General features: G+C 44.8%; 1 protein-coding gene across 5 annotated transcripts in view; it reads left to right on the top strand.

The window, feature by feature from the left end:
* The window catches only part of NAPEPLD (N-acyl phosphatidylethanolamine phospholipase D), a 54,602-nt gene that overhangs the window by 33,816 nt on the left and 8,708 nt on the right, over positions 1–12,078 (top strand). For all 5 annotated transcript variants that reach the window (XM_077863936.1, XM_077863939.1, XM_077863938.1 and 2 more), the window contains exons 3-4: positions 8,588–9,234; positions 11,508–11,622. In XM_077863936.1, coding sequence (XP_077720062.1) covers positions 8,588–9,234; positions 11,508–11,622 — 762 coding nt within the window. The remainder of the gene's footprint in view (positions 1–8,587; positions 9,235–11,507; positions 11,623–12,078) is intronic.

Below are 12,078 nucleotides of genomic sequence, written 5' to 3'. Positions count from 1 at the left end.
AGTGACAAGATCTCCTTCTTTTTTAGGCTGATTATACATTCTACGTTTTCTTTGTCCATTCATTTAGCAGTGAACATTTGAAGTTGCTTCCATGTATTTGCTATTATAAATAATGCTGCAGTGAACGTAGGGGGTACGTATATCTTTTCACATTCATGTTTTCATTCTCTTTGGATACATACCCAATGGTGGAATTACTAGGTTTTTTGAAACTTCTGTTTTTAGTTTTTTAGACACTATTTTCCATGGTGGCTGCACCAATATACATTGCCGCCAACAGTGTATGAGGATCTCCTTTTTCCATATCCTTGTCAGCATTTGTTATTGGTCTTTTTCATTTTCACTATTCTGACAGGTGTAGGTGATATCTCATTGTGGTTTGTTTTGCATTTCCCTGATCATTATGTTGAGGATCTTTTCATGTGTCTGCTGGCTCTGTATGTCCTTGGAAAAACATCTATTCAGGCTCCCTGCCTAATATTTTTCTTTGGATTATTTGTTTTCTTGGTATTGAGTTTTATAAGTACTTTATGTATTTTGGATACATCATTTGCAAATATCTTTCTTTTCCCATTCATTAGGCTGCCATTTCATTTTGTTGCTTGTTTCCTTCACTGTGCAAAAGCCTTTTATTTTGGTTTAGTCCCAATAGTTTAATTTTGCTTTCCTTTCCCTTGCCTGAGGAGATGCATCTAGAAAACTCTGCTAAGGCAGCATGTCTAAGAGATGATTGCCTGTGTTTTCTTCTAGGAGTTAAATGATTTCAGGTCTCACATTTAGGTCTTTAATCCATTTTGAATTTACTTTTTTTTTTTTAAGATTTTATTTATTCATGAGAGACACAGAGAGAGAGAGAGAGACAGAGACACAGGCAGAGGGAGAAGCAGGCTCCTTATGGGGAGCCTGATGCAGGACTCAATCCCAGGCCCTGGGGATCACAACCTGAGCCAAAGGGAGATGCTCAACCACTGAGCCCCCCAGGTGCCCCAGTTTTCTTTTTTTGTAGTATGTTTGGTTTTGGTATCAGGGTAATGCTGGCCTCATAGAATGGAAGCTTGGAAGCTTTTCTTCTGTTTTTGCAGTAGTTTGAGTACGATGTTAACTCTACTTTAAATGTTTGGTAGAATTCAGGTGTGAATTCATATGGTCCTGGACTTTTGTTTGTTAGGGATTTTTTGATTACCAGTTCAGTTTTGTTACCAGTAATTGGTCTATTCAGATTTTCTATTGCTTCCTGAGATCAGTTTTGGAAGATTCTACGTTTGCAGGAATTTATTTCTTCTAGGTTGTCCAATTTGTCAGCATTTAATTTTTTGTAGTTTTCTCTTTATATAATCCTTTTATTTATTTCCTTCTTTTCTTTCTTTTTTTTTTTTTTTAAAGGATCCCGGGACTCATGGGATCACGACCCAAGTCAAAAGCAGAAGCTCAACCACTGAGCCACAAAGGTGCCCTTTTTGTTCTCATTGAGTTCCTCTATTCTTCTCTCCAGTTCAGTGAACATCTTTAGAGTCATTATTTAGTCTTTATCAGGCATATTGCATATTTCTTTCATTTAGATCTTTTTCTGAAGTTTTATTTGAACATGTTCTTTCATTTGGAGCACATTACTGATGTCTCCCCATTTTGCTTGACGTTCTATGTTTGTTTCTAGGAATTAGGCAAAATAGTTACTTCTAAATTTGAAGGAATGGCATTTGTATGGTTGTCCTCTGGGTAGACTATGTGTTTGGTGACTTTGGCTAGCTGGAGATGTAACTAGCATGGGCTGGGGGTTCTGGGACACTCTGTGCTGGGGTTGCCATGGGATAGTGGGCTCAGGGCGCAGTGAGGTGGTAGGCTGGCTAGGGAGCCCAGACCCTGCTCCAGTCCATGCTATTAAGGTAGAATATAAACTGTGGTGCTGGGCAGCCCCTCTGACCTGGGGGAGAGTGCCAGCAGCTCCCCTACCATTTGTCAGGGTTCTAGGGCTAGTTTTTCTGTATTCCAGTTGTTCTTTTATTTATTTATTTTTAAAGATTTTATTATTTATTTATTCACAAGAGACACTGAGGCAGAGACAGAGGTGAGGAAGAAGCAGGCTTCCTGTGGGGAGCCTGATGCAGGACTTGATCCCAGGACCCCGGGATCACCCCTTGGGGTCTGTCTTCTCTTATGTGGAAGCTGTTGGGTCAGCCCTCAGTTCTTCAGGAGGAATTACTCTAAATTCCTATAGTCACCATCTTGGATTGGAACCGTGTTTATGTTCTCATTCTTACTGGTTAGTGTGGGTATAGAATTGTTATTTGGAAATAGTTTTCCCTCAGAATTTCAGAGCATTACCTCCATGATCTTTTTAGTATTGCTGTGGAGAAGTTCAGAGCCATTCTCAGTCCTTTGTGTGATATGTATGTATTAACACTGTAGAAGCTTTGAAAATATCTTTTTTGAAATTTCCCCCGTGATGTGTTATATTTGTTGGTTATGCTCAGTGCTTTGTGGGCCCTTTAGAAAATGTGGAAAATCTGGGATACTTGGGTGGCTCAGCAGTTGAGCCTCTGCCTTTGACTCAGAGTGTGATCCCAGGATCAGGGATCAAGTCCCGCATCAGGCTCCCTACAGGAAGCCTGCTTCTCCCTCTGCCTGTGTGTCTGCCTCTCTCTCTGTGTCTCTCATGAATAAATAAATAAAATCTTTAAAAGAAAAGAAAATGTGGAAAATCTGTTTCCTCCAGTTCTGGGAAATTTTGAGTATTTCTTTGAAATTTTCCTTTCCTGGGAGGGGAGGAAAAAAAAAAAAAAAAAGAAATTTTCCTTTCCTCATCCTTTCAGTTTCTAAAGCAACTACCAATTATATTTTGGATCATCTAGGTCAGTCTTATGTAATTTTCAATTTTTCCTGTATTTCATTGTTTTTCTTTTTTCTTTTTACATTCTGACAGATTGAGGAAATCTGTTTCATTTTCATTTTATTTTAAATTTTTAAGATTTTGTGAGAGAGAGAGAGTGCATGCAAGCTCAAGGAGGGAGGGGGGGAGGGAGAAGCTGACTCCCCACTGAGCAAAGAGCCCAATGCGGAGCTCTATCCCAGGACCCTGAGATCATGAGCCACTGAGCCACCCTGGTGCCCCTATTTGTTTCATTTTTAAATACTTCAGTATGTGTCTCAGAGTTTTTTTTTGTTTTTGTTTTTTTTGTGTCTCAGAGTTTTAAGAGGTGGATGAAATGTCACAATATGAAAATTGTTTTTTAAAAAATAGATTTAAAAAAACCCAACCACTTCAGTTGGTTAAGTGTCTGACTTTGAATTTTGGCTCAGGCCATGATCTCAGGGTCAGGCTCTGTGTGGGGTGTGGAGCCTGCTTAGGATTCTCTTTCCTTTTCCCTCTGCCTCTCCCTGCTCACTCTCTCTTTCTTTAAAAAAAAAAGAAAAAGGGAAGGAAGGAAGAAAGGTAGGTAAGAAGGTAGGAAGGTAGCTTCAGGATATTAGCCATGCACAGAAATAGGGCTGTGACTAAAGACAGGATAATGTTAATAGTGGCTATAATCTCTGCAGACTGATGTAATGGATGCCTACTCTTCTTATCTTTATATTTTCCTGTATTTTGCAAATATTTTATGAAGGGTATTTTATAATCAAGGAGAAGTTTAAAAATATTAAGCCATTTTGATAGATCTGGTATTCATAATACAGATAGCATGGCAAAAATATAAAACATTAGCATCAATAATTGATTGCATTGGAGGTATTTGGGTAACGGCTCAGTCTCTATTCAATGTTAACATAATATCATCAAAATAAATATGAAAAAGAAAAATCTCTTAAATCTGAGTTGCAACGTATACTTTCAGTTGGAAGAAAAGGCTTAATTCCAGTCTTAAAATGTGATTTTATTTTTTAAAGAAAACATGATTTTAGCAGATTTGTATCAAATCTTTCTCTTCTGTCTACTACACACACATATGCTTAAAATAGTATTAATAAGAGCACAGGTTTCACTTTTTTAAAGTTAATGAAATTTATGCCATGGAAACAGTTATGGTTTAATGAAAAGGTAAGGTCTTTAGAGCCAGGAAGACCTGTGAGAACGCACATACTTGCTGTGTGACCTGGGCGAGTTTCTTAGTGACCGCCCTCCTCCCCCCCGCCCCCCCGCATCTGGGTATCTGTAAAACGGCGGTGACATCTGCTTCCATATACAGCATCTGGCAAAGAATAGTGGTTGAATGCACATTAGGATTTTCTTCCTTTCCCCAAGCAAACTAAACATTAACTAGTGTCCTGGTTAATTATGGGCCTAGGGATTTTCCCGTTTGCAGCTTTAAAAGAGGAAGGCCAGCCAAGAAAAGTCCTTACCTAGTAAAGAAGATGCCAAGTGCTTGGTTTCTTCAAATAAACAATTTCTCTACCTCCAATTTACATGCTTTTAAAAAATTTTATTTATTTTTTTTAAGGATTTTATTTTTTTAAGTAACCTCTGCACCCAACATGGGGCTCAAACTTACGACCTTGAGATTGAGTCACATGCTCCATTGACTGAGCCGGCCAGGCGCCCCACTACATGGTTTTTTAAACTCTGATGATCAGGATCAAAAAGACAAATATTTTTTGGAATCTCAGTTGTAGACTCTCTTTCTTTGAGTTTTATGGGACAGTGGTGTTAGGGATCAGATTCTTTCAAATGAGGTGCATTTTTGTAATCGGCTTAGAAACACAGTGTGCAGAAGGAAACATGAAGGCGTGATTGCTTAGGTTCACATGTCAGGACTTGGCCTTTTTTGAAAAAAAAAAAAAATAGGGCTTTGTTAAGTTGTAATTCACATGCTCTACAGCTGACCTGTTTTAAATGTACAGTTCAGTGGTTTTCGGTACATTCAGGGTTGTGCAACCATTCCCACATCTAATACATTTTTACTAACCCAAAAAGAAACCCAGTGTCCTTAGTCATCAGCCCCTGATTCTCTCGCCCTTCCCGATTCTCTCGCCCTTCTCCAGCCCCTGGAAATCACTAATCTGTCTTTTGTCTCTATGGACCTGACTGCTGTGGACACTTCACATAAACAGAACCATACTGGCTGTGGCCCTTGGTGACTGGCTTCTGTCAGTGCTTTACTTGGTTAATTCTCTGTTTCGATAGCAGGTGAGGCTGCCAGAGGCTCTTGCTACAGGTTTCCTTCCCTCCCAGCAGTCTGCAGATAATGCAAGATAGCGAACTTCAAATGGCTTTTGAACTTACAGCCAAAAGAAAGTGCAGCACCGTTTTCAGGGAATTTTGTTAACAGATATTTTGATGCACTGTTTAAACATGATGCTGCTTAAGATTTTTAAAATGGTTTTAATAAGATAATCCAAGCCCCACATATTCAAAAAATACCATTTGGTGTTCTGACTTATTTATATTCCCATGAAACGATCACCACAGTCAGGATAATGTACATTAGCTGTCATCTCCTAAAGTTTCCTTGTGTCTCCTCTGGGCTGTTAACTTGTTTTTGAAAAAATACGTATTAAATGAGATAATATTTAGGAGTCAGTGGTGAGAGGCAGTATGTGTGAAGGCTAGCTGGGGTGACCTCGTGTGTATGTCATCACGGTTTTCTCCTCTGTTAAATGAACATAGTTAATAGGAGTTACCTGCAGTGTTATGGTTGGTACTGGATTAATCTTTTTTTTTTTTTTTTTAAGATTTTATTTGAGAGAGAAAGAGAGAAAGCATGAGCAGTGGGGAAGGCAGAAGAATAGGGAGAGGGAGAAGCAGATTCCCCACTGAGCGGGGAGCCCCATGTGGGGCTTGATCCCAGGACCCCTGAGATCATGTCTGAGTGGAAGGCAGATGCTTAACTGACTGGGGCACCTAGGCCCCCTCTGGTTGGTACCAGCTTAAACATTATTTTTGAAGAATAGTTAGTGTGGTATTTAGCACTCCATAAATGATAGCTCTTGTCAGTGTTATCTTGTGTTAAAGTGCTTGACATCCTTGATTCATCATCATCAGCATCACTATCAGGTGCCTAGCATGAGGCCTGTAATATGTGGCAGCTTCCCAGGTGATATTCATTCCCTCCCTGTTTCTTCCTTCATTTTTGAAAAGGTCACCACATGACATTCATTATTCTACCAACTTTGAGAACTGATTTGAAAAATTTACTCTCCTTTATCTTACAAGTTTCATCGAACACATGATGTGTTCATCACTGCCCTGTGCGTTGGGTACTGTGGGTGGTTCCAAGTTGAGTAGGTCACGAGACACATCCTGTTTACCACAGTTTGGGCAGGATGTCCACGGAAGGTGCACGAACAAAGTGGCAGGGACGGTGGGTGCTGGAGTGATTGTCCCTGTCTATGGAGACTCAGTCTCGGCCCTGTGAAGGGTACACAGATTAAGTTCTCAAAGGGATTAGAGGCAAGGCATTGTAACCTGAGAAACGGGATCAGTATTGTGCGGGGCTCTCGAGCGGTCCCGGTGTAGATGGGACACAGGCCTGCAGGAGTTGGGTGAAACAGCTGGAAAGGAAGACTGGGGGTTCCACGGGTCGGCTTCCTCCTGGGCTGAGGAGGGGACATGGGTTTTGTTAATCGGTAGAAAGTCTGTCCCAGGGAGAGAGCTATACTTAAGTAGACTCTTTCTGAAGTGGCTCTTGTGTACAGATTGAGTGTGAGAGTAAGACAGGTGAGCAATCAGGGAGGACTTCAAAGTGTCTGGATAGTATTCAGGATCTAAACTAGATTTATGGCTATGAGAAAAGAAACCAAGTAAAAACGTCGAGTTGGTGCCTGACCAGTTGTCCAGGTTGCGATTTCTTTCCCCATCTGGAATACTTACACAGTGCCTACAGCACGACAGCCGCTCCTTCTCCGGTCCCTGCAACAATGAAGTGTGAGTACAGTTGTGTCCATTTTTCAGGTGAGGAAACTAAGGTGTAGAGGGGCTAAGAGGCGGCTTTGCTGTCCTCCACCTCTGCTGCTCCTGCTCTTCCCCGGTCGCAGCCCTTGTCCCACTCAGACCATCTGTGACCTCTTGGCTCTCCTCCACCAGCGTCTCCCCACACTCGCTCTGACTGCTGTCTCCGCTAGTCATCTGTCATCTGGGCAGCTGTTGTCACCCATTCTAGGTCATCATTTACACTCCAGAGGGATTTTTCTCTAAACCTTACTTGGGACAAGTCTTTTTTTTTTTTTTTGTTCTTCCTGATTCATTTGTTAGTGAGTGTGTATGTGCACATCAGGGGAGAGCAGAGGAAGAGAATCTCAAGCAGACTCCCTGCTAAGCACGAGTCAGATGCGGGGCGCAATCTCACGACCCTGAGATCATGACCGGAGTCAGAATCAGGAGTTGGGTGCCTAACTGACGGAGCCACCCAGACGGGTCTCTCCCCCATCGAATCCCCCTTTAGAATGCTTCCTGTCTCTGGGTGGACTACGGCATTCTTACTGTGTTCTGATCCTTTACAGATTGTCCCCTGTCCCCAAACGCCATGTTCCCGCTTGGCTCCGTGCCTTTGCTTGGGCATTTTCTGCACCTAAAACGACCTCCTCCCTTTTTTCTGGCATCATGAACTTCTCATCAGTTGTTCTGCAGCTCACACAGGCTCCTGTGTCTGATGCTTTTGGCGCCTGGGCCCTTCATTCCTTCTCATTGGCTGTCGCACATCTTGTATGTTCCCTAATTATCCGATGCCACACTCCCTCTGCATTGATTTGCAGCAGCTTACAAACATACATAGGGGAGTCAAAACCCGGCGGGTGAACGTAGGAGAGAAGTGCACCGTCAGTGTAGAGAAATACAGGCACGATCAAAGTCGGTGGAGCAAGTCTTGAACACACGTCCCGTCCGTGCGGGGCCGGGCGCGAAGCACCTTGCCCGGAGGACCCTGGGCGCCCTAGAGCGTTAGTGTCAGAGCGAATGGGTTAGACGGGGGTCCTACGGGGCAGCCCGGGGGGGGGGGGGGGGCAGAGGTTTAGGGCCGCCTTCCGCCCTGGGCGTGACCCTGGGGACCCGGGATCCGGATCGGGTCCTGCGTCGGGCTCCCTGCATGGAGCCTGCTTCTGCCTCTGCCTGTGTCTCTGCCTCTCTCTCTCTCTGTGTCTCTCATGAATGAATAAAATCTTAATAAAAAAAAAGAAGGCAACGGTTTTCTAAGCGCCAGGACTGACCCTGAGGCAGACGTGCTGCTTGATCCCGCCACCGCGGAGCGTGAAGGCCCCCGGAGGCAGCAGTCGACTGCGGTCGCCCCACCCGCCGCGGCCCGGGGAGCGCCCTCGGGGACCCCGCGGCTCCCTGTCGGTCCCAGGGTCCCAGTCGGAGGAGGCGGCACTGCCTGCCCGAACCGGGCTGCACATCTTCCCGAGGCCGCGGGGTGGGGCTGGGGGGGGGGTGCTTTGCCGTGGGCCGAGGGAGGAGCAAGCCGGGCCCAGGCGCACGTGGCACTCGGCCTCCGCTCCGCTTCCCGGGCAGCACGTGCGCGCTCACGTGCCAAGCAGAACAGCGCGTGTCCTGCACGAGGTCCGGGCTCCCACCGCCCTCCTCCCCCACGCCACCCCTCTGCCCCCATCCGCCCTGCTCTCCCTCCTCCCCCGACACCGCCTTTCTTCGTCTCTCCCGCCGCAGGAACTGGACAAGGAGCTCCCGGTGCTGCGGCCCTACTTCGTCGACCAACCCGAGGCCGCGGGGGTGAGCGGGGCGGGCCTGCGGGTCACGTGGCTGGGCCACGCCACGGTCCTGGTGGAGATGGACGGGCTGGTGCTCCTCACCGACCCGGTGTTCAGCCCGCGCGCCTCCCCGTGGCAGCGCGTGGGGCCGCGGCGCTTCCGGCGGGCGCCCTGCTCGGTGGCCGAGCTGCCCGCGGTGCACGCCGTCGTCCTCAGCCACAACCACTACGACCACCTGGACTGCGGCTCGGTGCGCGCGCTCAACGAGCGCTTCGGGCCCGAGCTCCGCTGGTTTGTGCCCCTGGGCCTCCTGGACTGGATGCAGAAGTGCGGCTGCGAGAACGTGATCGAGCTGGACTGGTGGGAGGAGAACTGCGTGCCCGGGCACGACAGCGTCACCTTCGTCTTTACGCCCGCCCAGCACTGGTGCAAGAGGACCCTCCTGGACGACAACAGGGTTCTGTGGGGCAGCTGGGCCGTCCTGGGGCCTTGGAGCCGCTTCTTTTTCGCCGGAGACACTGGCTACTGCTCAGCTTTCGAAGAGATAGGAAGGAGGTTTGGCCCTTTTGACCTGGCAGCTATTCCCATCGGAGCGTACGAACCGAGGTGTGTAGACGCGGCTCCGGAGCTCTAAAGCACTTGCGAGCTGGGGATGTCCTGTGAGGTCATCTGTGACTTTTTTTTTTTTTTTTTTAAGATTTTTTATTTATTAGAGACACAGAGAGAGAGAGAGGCAGAGACACAGGCAGAGGGAGAAGTAGGCTCCATGCAGGGAGCCCGACGTGGGACTCGATCCCGAGACCCCGGGGTCACGACCTGGGCCCAAGGCGGCGCTAAACCGCTGGGCCACCCGGGCTGCCCTCAGTGGATATTCTTAATATATTAAAGCATCTTACTTGTAATTATGAAATTTTTTCCTGTGTCACAATATATAAAGATCATATATATAGTGATGATCTAATGTGTACAGGTTACGCAAATCCCTCACAGAATTCCCCTTTGCTGCTTGCATTGCAGCTGTCTTGTTACTAAACTGGGAGAAGGCCAGGAGCACAGTATTTGCTCTAAGAGAATTAAATTGTGGGAGCCTCTCCTGTGTAATCCATTTCTTTGGCCAGTACTAACAGTTTTAGAAATAAGAATATCAGTGAAATTTAAGAGTATTCTATAAATGTGCAACCATTACACCAACACAGCTTTCAATAGTATCCCTGTGGGGGAATCTCCTCTCACCAGTATTCTATCCAAGCTGGTTAGGAAGTTTTGTTTTTATGTTTTTTTTGTTGTTGTTTTATTAAAAAGTAAGCTTTTGTGCCCAACATGGATCTTAAACTCACGACCCCAAGATGAAGAGTCATAAGCTCTACTAACTGAGCCTGCTGAGTGCCATAGGATGTTGTTTTTATTGTAACTTTCACACCAAAATAAAAATTTTTAATTTATTTCAGATAGACATGAAGGTAGAAAGGCATATGTCCATCCCTTTGATTTGCTATAGGACTTAAAAAAGAAATCAGTAGAAATACCAAAAACTATCTGCATCTTGTCCTGAATTCCCAGTGTTAGGACACAGGACAAACAGTGCTTCTCTAATCTGCTGTTGAGTAGAACACAGTGGCTTTGTTTCTAGGTTCCCATGGGGCCGGCAGCTTCTAACAGTAAATAACAACCCTTTAGCTCTTGCAGATGGATGAACTTTTCCATGGTGTGTTCTAAAAAATGCAGAAGCACCTGTTGAATCTGGGTCCATGAGTCTTAACCGCAGCAGAGCGGGCAGCAGCAGAGCTGAGATACACATTCCCAGCAGTGGGTAAGGCTGGGGTCCGCAGGCCCCTGCCTCCTGAGCTCTGCTCTTCCGTAGGCATCGGGCAGCTTTACGGCGGTTTCCACACACTCTCCCCATAATCCCCCTTCTCTATCCTCTTCTTGCTGAATCCTGCACCTCACTGTTCACTTGTATCATTTTTATTTATTTTACTTTTTATTTATTTATTTATTTATTTATTTATTTATTTATTTATTTTTTTACTTTTTTACTTTTTTATTTATTTATGATAGTCGCAGAGAGAGAGAGAGAGGCAGAGACAGGCAGAGGGAGAAGCAGGCTCCATGCACTGGGAGCCCGACGTGGGATTCGATCCCGGGTCTCCAGGCTTGCGCCCTGGGCCAAAGGCAGGCGCTAAACTGCTGCGCCACCCAGGGATCCCCACTTGTATCATTTTTAAATAAAACCTTTGAATAGTATTTTTTTCCTCCCAGTCTTTAGCCTGTTCTACACTAATTTTGGTTTGCTTTTTGCTTTAGCAAGTTTAAAAAAAAAAATGGTTTCGGTAAGTTATCAGGTTCTCTTTTGGTTTTTAGTTTTTTACCCATTATTTAATTTCTTTGATTCATACCAGGATTGTAAAATATCTATTTATTTATTTATTTAAATTTATTTTAAGTTTTTTATTTTTTTATTTTTATGATAGAGAGAGAGAGAGGCAGAGACATAGGCAGAGGGAGCCCGATGTGGGATTCGATCCTGGGTCTCCAGGATCGCGCCTTGGGCCAAAGGCAGGCGCCAAACCGCTGCGCCACCCAGGGATCCCTACTTTTTAAAATAACAGTAAGACAGATCTTCAGAATAAATGGTCAGTAAAATCAAAGACCCGTGAAACAACATCTTGCCTTCCAATGGGGAGTTTGGCTTGAGACTTAGCTATTGCATAGCAGTTTGTATAAGATTTTTCTTATTTTGTTTCCAGCAGAAGAGTAGACTCAAAAGAGATGGTTTTGCCTGTCTTACTCTTGTGCAGAACCTTTAAAGGTTGATTAGATGAAGTAGTAATTAGAATTTGTATTTCAAAGCCAGAATTAATAAATTGCTATTTTATCAGGTGGTTTATGAAATACCAGCACGTGGACCCAGAAGAAGCTGTGAGGATTCACATTGACGTTCAAACAAAGAAATCTGTGGCTATTCACTGGGGGACTTTTGCTTTAGCAAATGAGGTGAGTGACTGTGATAAAAATAACTTTGGTTATGTGTTGGACCTGAAAGGATTCAGGCATCAGCACACCTTGCATGCAGTGTGCTCAGAGACGAGACTGAAATCAGAACCTGCACGGTCCTCACGTGAATTAGAGGGATTGATCACTTTTATTAGAAAGACCGTATTTATGTACAGTAAAAAACATAACCCCTCAGTATATGCTGTGCTTTTGGCTTATTTCTGTAAATGAAGCATCATTTATAGAACAAAAATGTGTATAGTCTTGGGAAATAGGGAAATGAACAGATTATGTCTTCCCTCTCAAGGGGGCATTTATTCTAGCCGAAGATGTAAGGTGTGTACATAACTCTAAAACAGGTGTTGATAGAAGTGCTTTGCAGTGGGACAAAGTGGTCTCATGACTCATGGACTGTCACTGATTTTGGAGGGGGTGGGGAGGGAGGGCTTCATGGAA

Source organism: Canis aureus, chromosome 21 (genome assembly GCF_053574225.1).
Source record: "Canis aureus isolate CA01 chromosome 21, VMU_Caureus_v.1.0, whole genome shotgun sequence".
NCBI classification, from domain to species: Eukaryota; Metazoa; Chordata; class Mammalia; order Carnivora; family Canidae; genus Canis; species Canis aureus.
The sequence above is the reverse complement of the archived record's forward strand: the minus strand, read 5'-3'. Positions and strand labels throughout refer to the sequence as shown.